This window comes from Neomonachus schauinslandi, chromosome 11 (assembly GCF_002201575.2).
Source record: "Neomonachus schauinslandi chromosome 11, ASM220157v2, whole genome shotgun sequence".
NCBI lineage: Eukaryota > Metazoa > Chordata > Mammalia > Carnivora > Phocidae > Neomonachus > Neomonachus schauinslandi.
Window position 1 is genome coordinate 15457159 of NC_058413.1, and position 17793 is coordinate 15474951.

Here is a 17793-nt window from a genome sequence, read left to right on the forward strand (position 1 = left end):
GTTAAGGTGGGAAGTAGACGTTGCAGGATTATAAAATGGAATCATTTAAATTGAAATTATCTAATCCAGACTCTTCTAGTTCAAGAATCTCCTTTACATGATCCTTAAAAAGTCATCTCATCTTTCTGAATACTGACACTGCCTTAGCATAGTAATAGGGCGTAATACTGGCTTCCTAACTTAGCAGCGTCATTTTCCAGGCAAAGAAGTACTTTAAAAAGGTATATGTTGGTCGCTCTGCAGGATGCTCCTTGCCAAAGGGCTTCTGCTTACTCAGCCATTTGGAGGATAACCTTACGGGGCTCAGTTATACTCAGGACTAACTCCAGAGCCCTTTGGGATGGAACAGACTTCTCGGTGTTCAGGGATGTCAGCTGCTCCCAGATCTTGCTTCCGTTCAACTCCTTCCCAATTCCTATAGAACTAATTAATTAGTATTGGACAAGTATTTATCTAAGATGGTATAAATGTCCTGAATAGGGCGCCTGGGTGGCTCAGATGGTTAAGCGTCTGCCTTCGGCTCAGGTCATGATCTCAGGGTCCTGGGATCGAGTCCCGCATCGGGCTTCCTGCTCCTTGGGAGCCTGCTTCTCCCTCTGCCTCTCTCTCTCTCTCTCTCTCTCTCTCTGTCTCTCATGAATAAATAAATAAAATCTTTAAAAAAAAAAGAATATTATAAATGTCCTGAATAGATATTCTTCTCAATTTCACTTTTCTTCTTTTTCCAGTCTAGGTACCTCTCCCTACCCCTTCCTCTCACAAACATTCTGTAGTTCAAGACTCAAAGACATGCCATTATTTTATGTGCCCCTAATGAAAGAAAAAAAAATCCTGCCAATTAAATTATGTCAGGGACGCCTGGGTGGCTCAGTGGTTAAGCGTCTGCCTTGGGCTCAGGTCATGATCTCAGGATCCTGGGATTCAGCCCTGTGTTAGGCTCAGTACTCAGTGGGGAGTCTGCTTCTCCCTCTCCCACTGCCCCCTCAACCCCGCTCATGCTCTCGTTCTCAAATAAATACAGTCTTTTAAAAAAATAAACTGTGTCACACAATTATAAGATGCATCCCAGTTTCAGACATGTTAAAATGGGAGGGTATCTCTTAGAATTGATGAGAAGCAGCATTACTGCTGCTGTCAACAGTGATATCATTGAAGATCCCAGGCCCCAGAGATGTATTTTATTGCTTTCTTCTCTTCCTCATTGGTTACATTGTAATATTCTCTTCCTTCAGTGGTAGGACTGCTTAAAGTGAATTGTGTGGGGGAGGTATTAGGCCTTGTTTAGATAGAAAGCATCATTTAACAGTTGGTTGTCCTGGGCAGGAAAGGTAGCAAGCCAGATTGACAGGGCTTCTTCTGTAGCTCTTCCCCAGGCTGTTAGGGGAGATGCTTTGGTGAGCCAGTTGCTGGGATAAAGTGACTGCACATGACTCTACCTAAAGCCAGCTGGTTTTAATAACAGTGAATTGAATTAACTCAATTGGAAAAGATTGGTAGCTGCTGTCCTTATCCTGCAGATCTGCTTTAAAGAGTCTGGCAGAGAGCCGGAGACCTGTTCCCGGGAGAGCCAGGCAAGATGCTGCTGGAGAGGAACAATATGCATTTCTTTCTTGAGACCATTTCCTTTGAAACGTGTTCTATGGCAGGAGCTTGACTGGCTGCCAAGGCACATTTGAGTTGGGAAGCAGTGTGACAGACTCGGCAAACTGGGGGGTCCCTGGGCCATATTTATCAGATGTGTTTTAATTGGCCCTTGTACAAAGAGGGAAAAAATGTTTTAGCTAAAATTTAAGTCAGGAGATTTCATGGAAAAGTCCAGATTTCTGGCTTCCCTTAAAAAACAGAAGAGCCAGCAATACTGAGCCCACATTCTAGGTTGGACTCACAGTTGAAACATGCTCACTTTTTACCTGCAGGGAGCCTGGAATGGTCCTACAGTAGGGCATTGTGGTTTGAAGCATTTTGGAGTTGACTTTCTCTGGAGTCCTGGTGCTATCACTAAATAGCCCTGTGCACAGTGCCATATACTTAACTTTTAGGCCCAGTGTTCTCATGTTTGTATAGTAATGCCTACCTTGCTAGGTTGTGGTGAGTTTTAAGTAAGGAAATATATATGAAGTGCTTAGTATTTGCCTGGCACCAAAAAAGTGCTCAATAAAATGTGGGTGTATTGACATACGATCATTTGAACTTATGATTGGGCTAGATTATATAATTAAAGATTTTTGTCAGTTAAGAGAGCATGAGGAGTACGCCTCACAAAAAGGGTATGGGCAGAGCAGAATGAGTAGAAGATAAGGGGATGTGGATTAGGAAACATGGAGAAACTGAACACCAAGATAAATGTTGGCACTACCTGAATATCTCTGGATATGCCTAATTTTCCCCTCCTGTGTTGATCCCAACCTCCTATTTGTCTGCTGGAGATACTGCAAATAGAAATAAGATCATGTCTCTGAAGCACTTGTTCATTTCTCACAGAAGAGCAGTATTCAGCATAATACAGTGGCCCTGTCCAGTGTGGGAGCTTTGTAGCTCATTTATTTATGTCTCTTAAGTATTTAGTTTGTAGGAAGGGTGTGATCCCAGATAGCAGGTGCTAGCTAGCTACAAAGGGGGATGTTATTTATCTCTCCCCCTATTTTTCCCTTATGAATGACCTCTGAGTTGGTAATTGACAGGGATTATTGCCATTTTTTTAATCTCTGCTAGGAGGCTGCTGGAGTCTTCCCTCATTTCATTATCCCGTTATGATGGAGCAGGATCCAGAGAGCACCCAATTTACCCAGACCCAGCGAGGTAAGGCCAAAGTGAGAAATGGCACTAGGTGGGGGGGAGGGGCTGCCCTTGGGGTTGCCAAGCTGTTGGAAGCCCCATTCTGTGCCTCTCTGGTCCTGGTGCTCTTTTACTCTTCAGTTAACAGTTTTGAGACAGGTGGTTCAGGTGATTGGGAAGTGTTGCAGGTAAGTGAACAGAACCTCTGGTGGCAGAGGGTTGTGACTGAGCTCTTGTGTTTTGGGGCTCATTTCTGTAAGTGGGGCACTTAGAGGAGGCCACTGGCAGAGTCACAGGATACTCTTTTTTTGCTGATCAGGGAGGCTGTTGCCATTCAGATGGAAAGCCAAAAGGGAAACAAGTTGTTATTAATAGGGAAATTACTTACAAATTAAAACTAACCAACTAACAGATAATCCTACTTGCTCTCATTTGAGAGAGAATTTAGGCTATCAAAAGGTAGAAGTCAAACTCATTCAGATGTTCAATTTTTGGATGCAACCTAAAGGAAGAGATGACTTACAAAAGGGTAACTAAATAAAACAAGTTGGCATTTTATTAAAGTGTTTACCTTACATTGATCAGAAGATATTTGAAGAGTTCTCAAAGAGATTAAAAAAGCACTTAGACAAGTTCAAGGCCCACCCCTAAGTAATACTGGTGACTGAGGACCAAGGATGGGTGTTGAGTTGATGTATAACATTTATTTATAGTGACCAGCCCTTTGGCGTTGTCACAACCAGATTTACTGATTCTGTTAATGACCTAAATAGGGGATAACTTTTACATTATGTAAGCAATACCAGAGCATATGTGAGGCTTTGCCAAAAGAAAGAGCAATTTGTAATGGTGGGGTTGGCAAGTTAACAAATATAGGTTAGATGAAGCTAAATGAGCTTTGCTTTAGATTAAGAATTTCAAGTCTGGAAAGACCCGTAGACCAAGTTGATTCTAGAGATATTGAGTGATTTCACTGTTGCCACAGTTATGTCATGATACTGAGCATTCTTTCTGAGAGACTAATGAAAGGATTCCCCATTACCCTCTTACTTCCTTTTCCATACCCCCGAAATGGCAAATCCAAGGATCGGGGAACATTTGGAGGCAGCTGAGATGATGATGACCAAACCAAGGAAGTTTATGTTAGTCTCTGATCACACTTGAAAGTAGTAAGTCCTAAATAAGAGAGGGAGATTTTATGTGTCAATCAGATTACTCTGAAACACTGAGAAGAGAATTTCTTGCTATAAAAGAGTTTCTTTTAGGACAGCAATAGGAATCCTATCCCCAGAATTTTTAGCCTGACAGAGTTTAACAGTGATCCTTAAAGACCATTGTTTGTCCTCCTTTCATGTAATGAATCTTTTATTTACTCCCACTCAGATCTCTTTATCACAGAAAGTGTCATACTTTGTGGTGTTGCTATTTTTACATTTTCTCTCTGAACACAGAATATGTTTTCTTTGGAGGAGAAAGTATTCTTCCTTGAAGAAAACTTTCGGATTCTTTTAAACATTTAAAATTTTTACTTGGGACACTAGAGTTTGGTGATTATCCAGCTCTTCAGTAGGAGGATGATTGCTACCTCATACTGGTTGTTTAATTTCTTTTTCCTCTTAGACTTCACCATACACAGCACATATAGGTCAAAGCCTTTATGGGGCATTTCAGCATTCAGATCCTTAGCTTCCCTCTGGATACCTAAAAAAGATGAGGCCAGGATATATTTGTATTTGATAATTGTGCCAGGAATCCGTTTTTCTTTACCATTGATGCATAGTTTTGTAGCTTAGGGAATTCCTATCCTATAGTGAAATTAAACAGTTAGGGTTACCTAGTGCTGAAATTGTGCCCTTACATAAAAGGGTAGTCTTTATTATTGTCTGCATCAACATTCTTTCTACTTCTGTCACCAATAATATAATTTTCCCATTAGTTAGGGTGGGCTATCAACTGAGGAATGAGTATACTTATGGTCACTTTTCAGAATCAGTTCCAAAAAAAGAATCTTCACTCTGTTCTTGAAATGTTTTTTACATTCTTTTCTAGTCTGATTGACTTGAGAATTTAACCTTCAATGATTGACTTCTGGAAGATTTCTGTATATTTAGTAGATAAAAGAACAACTCAAGAGTGCTGACTTTTGTCTCTTGAAAATTTAGGATTGTTGATTCATCCTTGCAAAATGTATGGCAACAGGGGGCCAATGGATAATGAAAGCTCCACACGTTGAGACTTTTAAGAAATGATTCTTGTACTCTGATGATCTTGGCCAAGGCATCTGTGCATCCCTTGCCCACCTGCTGTATAATTTGGATTCGGGGATGCCAAATACAGTATATTGTTCTATTACAAGGACTTTTGAGTTCCAAAGATTGTAATTTGGCCTGCTTGGGAATTCCATTTGATGATTGGCCAGAAGGATACCACCTCTGATGACTGGCATTTCAGAGGTAGCCTTAGTTCCTATAGCAGGTGACTGCAGAATCTCTTTGGTCTGAGTCAGTGGATTTACTGAGGATTTTCCCAGAAAGTTTGTCCAGGGGTAATGAAAAGTCAGGCAGCAAGATTTTGTAAATAGTTTTCCTATCAATTGATGTAACTATTACTATTTCCATTCTCAATCAGTTTCTCCAGATTTCTAAAAAAAAAATGTTTTTTTCCTTTTATATTCAAATATTATAGAAGTTAAGATTCCCAGGAATCCTCATTAGGATTGCTGTGTTTCCTTTTAATTTTTTGTTCTAATTGCAGAAATACATATGCTTTTATATATATTAGTATATGCATACCATTCTTCAATTTTTCTCCCACTTAAATTTTTGCTTTAGAGGGTTTTTCTTGTGTGTATATAGGGATGACTTATTCTTTTTTAATAGTTACATAGTGTTTCTTTGTACAGATATAGTTTATTTAATCTGTTGGTGGGCATTTGGGACGTTTTCCAGTTTTTCACTAATGCTAACAACATATACAGATACATACATACCTGTGTATCCTTGTGTTTTCCCGTATGATAAAATTCCTAGTGGAATTGTTGAGTTAAAGTGTCTGCCTCAGGCAAGTTTTAAGGCTGGAAATTTCTTAGTAATCCACTTAATATTATCATATAAAACGTTTTTCTATTATTGTTCTTCTCTCACTTTCTTAGTATGTAGCAGTATTGTGAAAGATGGAAGAAAAACTTGAGAAAGAAGGGAATCTGGTGAATTGTATGGGACACTAGATGTTTTCATGGACTATGAAGACACTAAGCCACAGTTAGAAGAATAGAGGTCTAGACTAATTATCCACTGAGAATAGCCATGGTAAAGGAGAAGAAAAAGGAATAACTGTTGCCTACTACATTGCTTAGTGCCCACGTAGCCTCTAATGCTCTGTTGTAAGAAATAGAAAAATCTTTTTTCCCTGTTAGGTTTTGTTTTCCTGAGTATCTTTTAGTCTCTTTTTCGATCCTAAATATTTTCTCTGTGTTACAAATATCTGTGAGTAATCCATAGATCTGAGAGGTTCAGGGAGCTCATTTTAGGGGGCTAGGACAAATCTGGAGCTGTGTGGATTTGTTGGAGAGGAAGGACGTCCTGGTGAAGATGGCGCCTTCTTTGGTCATGCCCGGTTTGCCATCTCTTGGCCTCTTTCTCCTGTATAAAATGAAAGAAGACCTGGCCCCTAGATGATTATTGTGGTCTCTTTTCGTTTCTTATATTTTGAGTATGGATGATTGAAGAAGGCCGTGAATCTGTGTGAAGAGCACCCTAAGAAACTACGAGGGGTCCCTTAAGAAACTAAAAAGGAAGGTCCAGTGTTATACCCTTGGGAGGGGCAGCCGTTGAGCAGATGATGACTGATTCAACAGCCTCTTTGCCTTCTCTCAGAACAGAAACACTGGTGGTAGTCTGATAAGCATATTGTGCAGTACAGACCTCCTGGTGAGTTAAATGCCCTTTATTTTTCATGTCTCCGGAGTTCGCCTCAGCAGGGAGATGCCCTGGGAGAGCTGGATTTACTGTCTTTCACAGTATTCCCCACATTAGTGCTAGTTTGTGTTTGTCCATCTCTGTCTCTCTCAGATTATCTCCTGCTGCATACTACGCCCAGAGGATGATCCAGTATCTCTCACGGAGAGACAGTATTCGCCAGCGCTCCATGCGCTATCAGCAGAACCGTCTCCGTTCTTCCACCTCCTCTTCCTCAGACAACCAGGGCCCATCAGTAGAGGGAACCGACTTGGAGTTTGAGGACTTTGAGTAAGTACCTCCTTAGCTTGTTTCTTCCCTGTCCTCCCAGCTGTGTGTGCTTCCCCGTTGACCGCTGTCCAAGCAGCGGTGGTTGACATTTTTGCTTCAACCCCCTAAGTTATTATTTATGAGTTATAGGATGGGGTGAGGGAAAGGGGGTTAAAAGGCTCAGCCCCCGCCGCACCTCCCCACCTCTGGCAGTTGTGCTGCTGATTCACTGGAGCCTGTGGGGAGAGACAGCCCACTGGCCCTAGGCCAGGCTGGAGAAGATGGTACCGCTCATAGGCAGCGCTTCTATTTCCCTTTCGCATGAACGGTGGCTGTGGAAGTGCTTCTCATGGCCTGTCTTCCCAACATCAGGGAGACAGGATGCTGTATATTTTTTCTCTTAAGCAGAGTAGGTATAGAGACTAGAAATAATGAGAATGCCCAGATTTCCCTAAAGACAGTTCCTTTTAGTACCCTTGAATCACACGGATTCTTTGAGGTCCTACTCCATTGCCTAAACTTTCTCCCTCCCCCCACCTCTCCCATAAGGATCCTTTGAAAGTTGCCTGTCAAATTAATGTGGTGGCTTGAGAGGTGATTCCTTGCTCTTCTGGTGTTTTTGAGTGGTTGATTGGAGGGCAGGGGTGAGCTGGAGGAGCACGGTTAGCCCCCCACACAGGATTAAACCCCTCCGTCTCACTGCTGTGTTTGAACTCTCTGACCTGCTGCTCCTGACCTTTCTAGCCATTCGTTGTGTTTCTTTCCATTCTCAAAGCTTCCCTGGCTTGTATCAAATTGGACATTTGGCTCTTGTTTTGATTTCCTGTATTTTGATATTCTCAAACATGCAAAACGAGTGAGAGAGAGAGGTGTTTAAGGCTTTTTTTTTTTTCTCCGTCTGTACTGGAATAGGACAGCCTGTCAGTCATTTTCCTTTATTTCCCCTCTGCATCTTGACATAGCCTGGTCAGGTCTGGGATATTAAGAGTTCTTGCCTCCCCTTCGACCTTCCTCTTCCGTGAGCTGAATGGATGGTTCCCCAAGAGTCACCTTGCAATAGAGCTTTAAGATGCGTTGGAGAAATCTCTCTGACAGTGATGACTAAGAAGGTGGAAACAACCTTTATAACAATTTGCCTTCCAGTTATGATTCTTAAACACACTAGCAATTGTGTACTTGGAAGCAGAAGGCAGACTGAATGGGTGGTTCATTTGTCTGGGGAAGATGTAAACGTGAAAGAAATGCAGGGATGCCCTTGAAGCAGCTGTGGTGGCACGTGGAGCAGGGGTGCTGGTCCTCTCTCATCGGCTGCCCACTGGCTCCTAGCCCATGTCATTCTTCCTTCAGTCCACTATAGGGGAAGGTGGATGCATATACTGGCCGTGAGGGGAAAGAGAGTCTCCACTCTCTCAGTCAGGCACCCGCCAGGAGTGAAATATGTTCCCCTGCAGGTTCTGATTATTTTTTCAGTACTGGGGTCTATTCGGGGAAGCAGTTTCAAGTACATGCCAAGACTGCCGGGACTTAGTACCGCTGAAAAGCCTCAGTAATCCTGGGGAGCTCTGGGAGTCAGTGCAGATCGCATAGCCTCCCTCCATGCACGTTTGGAAGGCTGTGTTATCTCTTTGCAGTGGTGAAACGTGGCACTGATGCCTTTGAGCTGTATCTTGCCTCGTGACTTGTCCTTCACAATGGAGTTCTGGGTTAGTTTAAAATGTTCTGTTCTCATCTTACCTTCTCTTTCTTCTGCTACCACCTCCTCCCTCTCCTCTTCCTTCCCCCTCGATTTTCCTGTGTCAGACTGCCTCCTCCTCGTGCTCCCCACAGCCCACCTGTGCTCTCACCTCCCCCCTGGCTTCAGCACGACCTGAATTTACACTGCCTTCCTCACCTTTCCTGCACTGACTTACCGTTATTTCTCCCTAGGGGTCTTCCATTGCTCCCTGGTAAGTAACAATGGGCTGATTTCTCTCATGCCCCCTGAAAGTCCTTCACAGGGTGTTTGCCTTTCTTTTTGGGCTGATGCAGACTGTAATCTTGTTTTTAATAACAGCTGTGGATTAGTCACTTCAGTATTAGTAGTCCAGGTCTCCTAGTGAAGGAAGTTGCTAGCTGGCTGATGCTGAGTTACTGTCTGTTCATTCTTTCTCTGTCTCTTCCCTGCCCTCCTCCTTCCTGTTGTAAACTGAGTGCTGCTTGTGGTTGCTCCTCTTCTCTTAATTTCTAGGTGCTGTGAAGCGGGAGTGAGTGAGAAATGAGGGAATGTCCTGACCCATTTTAATTTCTCTGCCCCAATCCTTTTCCTTAGCTTTGATAACTAGAAGGAAGGTCAGAAGCTTGTACAATCATAGTTTATAGTTCTTTCAGGTACAGAGAAGCAGGTAAGTTAGACACGGCCTGGAATCCTGCTAACACTTAGGGTGCCATTAAGAGAGACTGTTCTACTGGTTTCCTCGCCTTCATAGTACACCATGCTCCTGCCTTTGCCATCCCACTTCGGCATCTTCAGCTCTCTTCCCATTTGCTAAGCCAGGGATCATTTTCCCATTCTCTACGTTGTCCCATCTAGGTATATAAAGTAGCCAGATCCCATCTTTTTTGGTTCTTTTCCATCATTTATTGAATGAAAGATATCAGCTATAGTAATATTTTTCATATGTATACTAATTTATAACATACAACACATTTGTAATATATATAAATATATTAATATACTTTATATATATATTTAAAAATTTTTTTAATCCTTATAATACCCTAATGAGGTATTTACTCCATTGTAGTATTTTTTTTTTTTAAAGATTTTATTTATTTGACAGAGAGAGACACACTGAGAGAGGGAACACAAGCAGGGGGAGTGGGAGAGGGAGAAGCAGGCTCTCCGCAGAGCAGGGAGCCCAATGCGGGGCTCGATCCCAGGACCCTGGGACCATGACCTGAGCCGAAGGCAGACGCTTAATGACTGAGCCACCCAGGTGCCCCAGTATTTTTTTTTTAATGAGGATACAGAGGCGACCAAAATCAGACATGTCTGAGATTCGAGAACAGAAGCAAACATACTAAGTGTCTGGTTTTTATTGTCCTGCAAATTGATTGATTGATCGATTTAAAGATTTTTATTTATTTATTTGACAGAGCAAGAGAGCACAAGCAGGGGGAGCAGTAGAGGAGAGGGAGAAGCAAGCTCCCTGGAGCCAGATGTGGGGCTCGATCCCAGGACCCTGGGATTACGACCTGAGCCGAAGGCAGACGCTTAACTGACTGAGCCACCCAGGCACCCCTGTTCTGCAGATTTAAAAACCTTTAAAAATGGAGGGGCCTGGGGCGCCTGGGTGGCTCAGTTGGTTGGGCGACTGCCTTCGGCTCAGGTCATGGTCCTGGAGTCCCTGGATCGAGTCCCGCGTCGGGCTCCCTGCTCGGCAGGGAGTCTGCTTCTCCCTCTGCCCCTCCCCCCCTCATGTGCTCTCTCTCTCTCTCATTCTCTCTGTCTCAAATAAATAAATAAAAAATCTTAAAAAAAAAAAAAATGGAGGGGCCTGGGTGGCTCAGTCGGTTAAGCATCTGACTCTTGATTTTGGTTCAGGTCATGATCTCAGGGTTGTGAGATCAAGCCCCGCGTCAGGCTCTGCACTCAGCGGGGAGTCTGCTTGAGACTCTCTCTCCCTCTGCCCCTCCCCTGCATGCACACTCTCTCTCAAATAAATAATAGATCTTTAAAAATATATAAATAAAATAAAAACCTTATAAATGATATAGAACCACATTTGAGCTCTTGCTCCCTGAATTTGCTGTGGAAGAAGACTATCTAGATTTATCTCTAGGGAGGATAGCTTTGAAGTTTGGTCAGGTTACATTTTCTGTTCTTTTGTGGTCTGGTTTAATGACCATCTACCCAGGCAGGCATCTTCTCCTGCCATTCATCTCTGTCTGCGGCCAGGATTGAGACTGCAGGGTCCCTGTGTTTATCAAAATGCACAAATAGGACATCCAGAAACCTGCTGTCAGAAGGTCTGTCCTGAAGTCTTCAGCATCTGTCTTTGCATAAAGATGTTCACAAGCAGGGTAAAGGTGTGGCTGCCCCTGACGTTGCTGTCTGCCTGCTTTTGAGCCCAGACCATCTGCTAGAATGTAGAAAGCAAATAAGCGTAAGGAAAAATGCCATTTTAATTTTCACCATCCCTTTGGAAAGAGAGGGAGGCTTTTATGAAGCACTGCGGTTAAGTGCAGTGTCCTAGTCATTGCTGAGGCCTGCACAAGAGGTGGTATGTGTCTGTTGTTCCTGTTATCCTCACCCCCTTCCTCATGTTATCTCTTCTTCTAAATGTAATTATAATCCCAGAATCATCCCCAGTTTATTCCTGCCCTTCTTGTGTCTTTTTGTAACTGCTTTGCCTTCCAAGGCAAAGAATCCCCTGAACCGATGACAGAATTAGAGAAGCTTCAGATTGGATCAGTCGCAAATATCTCCACCAGCATACCAGCCAGAGGGGAATTATATTCACTTCTTAAAATTGTTGCTAGCGCAGAAAAGAGCAAGTTCTTAATTTACCGTTGTGACACTGGGCTGACTTTGGAAAAACATCTCAATGGGAATTCTAGTCCTTCAGTCTTAAGATGAAGTCTCTTTAGGTCTATTACATTTGTTTTCTTCATTTTTCTAATTTATCTGGTTGTATTTGATTTTTTACCCAGAAATGCATATTGTGACCAAACAGGCAAAAATGTTTCACCGTATGGCAGTCATTTCTAGGTGCCAGAGATGGGTTCTGGTTCCTTAGCTTGGCATGAAGTGTTGTGGCAGGACCACATACCCATAGACAGCCTCATGCAGAAAGAGTTCCTCCTTTTATGGTCCCCGTGCTAGACACCTTCTGGCAAGGAAGTTGTTAAAAGGTCTTTTGGTCTGTGATGTAGCTGAGGATTCTGAAGGCTGTCACTTGCTTTGCCATCTGACTGGGCTGGTGTAAGAGAGGTTGCTTGCCTTGAGTTCAGAAGTTAATATTCTTCACCTGCTCTTTTGCTGTAACTGAAATTAGTTGAGCCATGGCAAAGAAAATACGTGAAAGCCAAACAGTACTACTGTTATCATCTGTGTATAGGTGAAATTCTGGTAGCTTTGTGAGACTCCTATATTTGCTTCAAGTTCTTGTGGCTAGGAATTCTGGTAGCGTGAAGCTGCGTGTCCTTGGTACTCCTTGCTCCCGCTCTCTCTTCTGTGCCCAGAATTTCCAGGACTCCTGTGGGAGTCAGTGACTACTAATAACAGATACATAACTGTAGCCAAGAAAGGGAAGGGTAAATCTTTAGAGAGTGTTCTTGTCTACTTCATTTTGAAGAGGAGTTGCCTTTGTTCCTTCCTTTGACTTACAAACCACAGACTCTTTGATATTAGAAATACAAGAGAAATTCTAAGGAAACACACTTTAAAGTTATTCTCTTTATAGACTGGAACCTGCTGCAACAGTCGGGAATCAGGCATAGAAGAATAGAAGTAGTTCCTAAAGTGGGATGAGATAAGAAATTGTTCTCTTTCTTTTTATTAGAGAGTTTTAAATAATTTCACTTACTTGATTTTCATAGTGGTTGATTGTTTTTTTATAAGGTGGGTTTATAAAAGAGAAAGTTATGTCTTAAAATAGGACTGTCGCTTCTAGATATACTTGGGAGAAAGACAAATAAATGCACAGTCATAGAAACATGAAATAGCATGGAATATTTCAGAAATTCCCTTGTTGATAAGTTTGGCTAGACTGTAAAGTCCAAGATATGTGGTAGATGAGCCCAGAGAGTTAGGGTGACACCAGATCTTTGGCGAGTCTTGTGTACCTTGCAAAGGAGGTGAACTTTTATCTTGTAGGTCAGGGAGTCATTGAAGAGTTTTAGGCTATGAAATAACGTGAGCAGATTTTTACATAATAACTTACAAGACAGACTGTAATAAGGTAGCACTAAAATACAGAGCAGCATTCTCTGAAGGGAAGAGAGTATTTGGGGAGATGTGAGGAGTCTCCCTGGGTTTCACCTGGGTGGATAGACTGCATAGGACTTTGATGAGTTGATGTGGAGGATGAGCGTGGGGAAGGAGATTCTAGGAGATTCAAAGGGAATAGCTTAAGCAAAAGTCCAGTGATCGAAGATTTACAGGGTTTGTTTGGGGGAGCCTGAATAAATCTGTGGCTAGAGCTACAGAATGTTTGTAATGTGAAAGAAAAGATCCAAAAGGCCTGAACCGAGGGCCTGGAATGCCTGGCTGAGAAGTTTGGACTTTATTCTGATCTGGGGGCAGCCATTACTGAAGACGTATTTGAGGCAGCTACCTCTGACAGCATTCGTTAGGGTGACCTAAAGTGGCAAGAATATGGAGGGATGCAGGAAAACCAGTTAGGAAGCAGTGGGCAAAATACAGGAGAGGACACTCGGACTGGACGTTACGTGTTGGGCGTAAGAGGCGTGTTTTCTAAGAGTGGGACCAGTTTGTGAACATTCCTGGGAAATGAGCTTTGAGAGCTCGGCTGTTTCACTTCCTGCTCTCCAAATGAAATGTTGCCCGAGTCCTTTTCGACTCCTACTTGAGCCAGTTTTGAACTAAGTTGGTAAAACAGCAATTGACTCCTAGAGCAGCTGTGGTGGGAACTGGATCACTTGTCAGTGCCTGCTGCCCCCATAGCCTGACAACTCTTGTCTAGAGAATTGCCCTGGGTTCTGGTTTAGGCTGAGCCAAATTTGTCATTTGATTTTGGGCAAGTCCCTTTCCCACCCTAGGCCTCAGTGTCTGATCTGTAAAATCAGAGGGGATAATCTCTGAAGTTTAACCCTGAAGCGCTCAGATCTTTGTGGGAGCTGACTACCTTAGATGAACTTCCCTTGTGTTCAGCAGAGGCAGAATAATGAAAAGTCTCAGAGAAGTGAGGAGACTTCCTGAGGATTAGGAACAGGATATCTGGCACCTGGAGAGCCCCAACATGTTTCTAAAATATATGCCTACCTGAATTCTAGCTCTTTCCTGAGGATTTTGAGCCTATTGCTTAGAAATATAGACTATTGCTTGGCAACCTCAGAATTAGTATTCTTTCTGGGCAAGTAAAATATATATGAATATTTATTATAAGGAATGCTAGAGGAGAAAGAAAAGGGAATATGTATGGATTGTACTTGGGCATAGCATGGGAAAACACAGAAGGAAAGAAACAGCCAGGTGGGGAGGAGGGGGGGAAAGGAAGACATAACCACTTAGAGATCTATTGTATTCTTTTTTTTTTTTTTAAAGATTTTATTTATTTATTTATTTTGACAGAGAGAGACATAGCGAGAGCAGGAACACAAGCAGGGGGTATCCCCTATGAATGACACCCACGGGCCCTGTGCCTTCCTCCCAGAAATCTAAGCCCTTACACGTGTGCACAGTCCTTTGGCAGTAAAGACAGGGCCCTCGGTTTCTTACTAAGAGCACCCAGGTAAGGAAAGGACTTGAGCCATCCAGGGACAGTAATACCAGCTAGGCCTTCTGTTGTCTGGAGATTGAGTATAAACAGAAGAGCATAGGAAAACACTTGTTTTTTTAATAGTCTAATTCTCAGCGAAGTCAACTGTGTATTGTCAAGAGGACAATGGCCTTTTGAGCTTTTTGCTGCAAGAGCTTGATTTATAAAGGCCCGAGTCAGAGCCATTTGTCATGAGGAGTAATGACAACCTGACTGTCTGGTCAGGACTCAGACAGCAGTCTGTAGGTGTGTTTTTTATTCCTTTAAATTACAGCCTCTCTCTGAGACAGTTAATCCTAGGCATTTAACAAGAGTTGCTGCTGTGTGTCTCTCCCTTGTTCCAGAGATGCATTTTCTTGTATTTGGCATTTGTCTCAGATGCCTTATTTTTTGAAGGGTGTTTTTCTCCTTATAAAATCTTTTACAAGAAAACCTTATTTTCTTCCCCCTCTCCTTCCCAAATACCCCTCTGAGAGTTAATCAGAGATGCACAGAATTCAACAACTGGGAAAGCCATTAATAACTCCGCCAGCTTCTGTCCTGCTGGCTTAACGGCAGCTTCTGGCTGATGAAATTGATGAGGATTTCTCTGGTGTTTCCCTGAAAAGCATTTTGGTGACAGAGTCCTCCTGTGAAGGAGGAGCAGTACCAGCATATTTGCATATTCTGCTCCTTACTGGCTGGGTTTGTTTGCTTTTTTTCCCCCAAGTCCCCTTGGGAGAGGGCACAGGCTGTGTTCCATTCAGCCCCGGTACAGAGCACCTTCGCCATTCCTAAGGTGAATGGTCTGTCTGGGTCTGCCTTTCCCCCCTGCTCATGTGGCAGACAGCCTCTGGGCCACGCACATTCAGTCTCAGCCTCACTCACTTGGCCTTCTTCAGCCTGTGCAGCCTCGCCTCACGTTGATCTTACAGACAGCACTGAAGTGAGTGGCAGAGTCTGTGTGGCTTTGTAAATGCAGCATTAGTTTAAGTACTTTTAAGTCCTTAGCCCTTTTCTTGGAACTCTTAGCACTCTCCCTCTCCCCTTCTCCTGTTTCCCATCCCCGCTGCAGATATGCCATGCACTGAAATTGGTATCCTCGGCCGAACTGCTTACTTCTGAATCCTCCCTTCTTTCTAGACTACAGAATCTAGGGTCATGAGTTGTTCTTTTCACCTCTAGTTTACTTGGAGCCTTGCCTTTAGTTAGGGATTTTTGTGGTCGGTACTAATTCCCAGAGCCTTTATCCCTCTCCTTGCCTCACTTGTCCCGCGGTCGAACCTTCTGGCCTTTGCTACCTTTCCCATTCCTGTTTTCAGGGTTTTTCCTGGAACAGTGTTGGAGCTGTTTTCTCCTAGATGTTCTTTGTTGTTCTCTCACTGTGTGTTCATCGCATTCCACAGTTTTCTAATAGTTCTGAGGCCTGTGCTCTCATTCCTGTCCTTCTATGCTAGAGTCCTCAATGCTTTTAATTTGAAGTCTTCTCTGTATTTTATTGAGATGCCATTTAGCTCCTACTTCTCCATCATTTGTCAAGATGTTAAGCTGAGGGCCAGCAGATACATCTCCACTCAATGTATAACGTCTCTCATGTTGCCGAATGTGACCATCAGTCTGAGACTTTGTGTCTGAGCCAGCTGATCTCATTTGTATTTTCTTATATATCCCCCAGTAATCTGTGAATACTATAAATCCATTATCTCTGGCCATGTTTTGTGTCCCACCCCCCTTTTTCATATGGAAGGAGAAACTGAATCAGAAAGGAGTTGATTGGGGCGACTGGATGGCTCAGTCGGTTAAGTGTATGACTCTTGATTTAGGCTCAGGTCATGATCTCAGGGTCATGAGATCAAGCCCCGAGTTCGGGTCTGTGCTGAGCGTAGAGCCTGTTAAAGATTCTCTCTCTTTCTCTCCCCCACCCCACCCCTGCGTGTGCACTCTCTAAAAAGAAAGAAAGAAAGTTGTTTGTCGGTTTTAATAACAACGAAAAGAGGCTTGTGAATTATGTCGAAGGAGCCCAGTTTTCCCCGCAGCCCTGATGTATTTGTCCATTTTTCTAAATTGTCTCCCTGTGTCCTTTCACCAAGGCTTGTGCCCAAGTCTTTGAGCACTGGCAACTGCTGATCAGAATGATGTAGTGCCCTGGCTTCTCCTTCCCTACTCTTCAGCCCTGCTGACGCCAGATAGAGACCTGTTTGTTGTCCAGGGGGAGAGGAATCTTTGGACCTTGCAGAAGCCAGTTGTCAGCTCCACAGTGTGATTGATTCTGGGAAGGCAGCTCTCTCTCAGAGCTATGGAGGAAGCACTTGCATTTATCCCATGGTGCTCCTTTCTCTGGCTTAGTTTCTAACCTTTTGAGGCTTAGGGACACTTTTTAACTTCAAAATGTTTTCTAACTTTTCTCATGATAATTAACTGTACTTTTAGTGCCCATTGATAAATAAAATATGCTGTTATGAAAAGCTGTCGAATTCATTTGTACTTTTTTTTTTTTAAAGATATATTTATTTGAGAGAGAGGGAGGGAGGGAGAACATGAGCGACCCTGGGGAGGGGCGGGGGCAGAGGGAGAGAGAGAATCCGAGAATCTCAAGCAGACTCCCCACTGAGCTGGGATCCTGACTCCGGGCTTGATCTCATGACCTTGAGATTATGACCTGAGCCGAAATCAAGAGTCCGACGCTCAGCCGACTGAGCCACACAGGCGCCCCTCATTTGTACTTTAAAGTGAATTGGTACTTTGATCAAAATTTGAAGCTACATATATTTGAAAAATCATAATATGCTTAATTTGAGAACTATCTTATTTGTTTGATACTCATTTTTTTCTGTATGCATGTGGCTACCGAGATCTTATAACAATTTGTGGGCTCCCCAGAGCTGCAGTCTACTGGTCAGGAACTTCTGATTTCATTGTTTTTTTTGTTTTTTGTTTTTTTTTTTTTTTATTTATTTGAGAGAGAGAGTACATGAGAGGGGGGAGAGTCAGAGGGAGAAGCAGACTCCCTGCTGAGCAGGGAGCCCGATGCGGGACTCGATCCTGGGACTCCAGGATCATGACCTGAGCCGAAAGCAGTCGCCCAACCAACTGAGCCACCCAGGCACCCGATTTCATTGTTTTTATAACCTTTTTACTTTCCATATAGTCTCTTCTTTTCTCTTTCTCTCTTTCTGTCTCTTTCCCCTTTCCTCTCCCTTCATCTGTAGAGTTTCAAGTCAAGGGGATATGATATGTTAAGGAAAACAATAGTATGCCTTCTCTTTGGGGAAAATAAAGAGCAAGTGCTGACTTTTAATGGATCAGCTTCCAATATCTCTCATATTGATTTC

General features: G+C 43.1%; 1 protein-coding gene across 6 annotated transcripts in view; it reads left to right on the forward strand.

Annotated features, from left to right (window-relative positions):
* The window catches only part of AMBRA1 (autophagy and beclin 1 regulator 1), a 146208-nt gene that overhangs the window by 33414 nt on the left and 95001 nt on the right, over positions 1–17793 (forward strand). For 2 of the 6 annotated variants that reach the window (XM_044919409.1, XM_044919412.1), the window contains 2 exons: positions 2713–2799; positions 6846–7022. The exons of 1 other annotated variant lie outside the window; for it this stretch is intronic. In XM_044919409.1, coding sequence (XP_044775344.1) covers positions 2713–2799; positions 6846–7022 — 264 coding nt within the window. The remainder of the gene's footprint in view (positions 1–2712; positions 2800–6845; positions 7023–17793) is intronic. 3 more of the 6 variants (XM_044919410.1, XM_021684785.2, XM_044919411.1) reach the window with 2 other exon arrangements.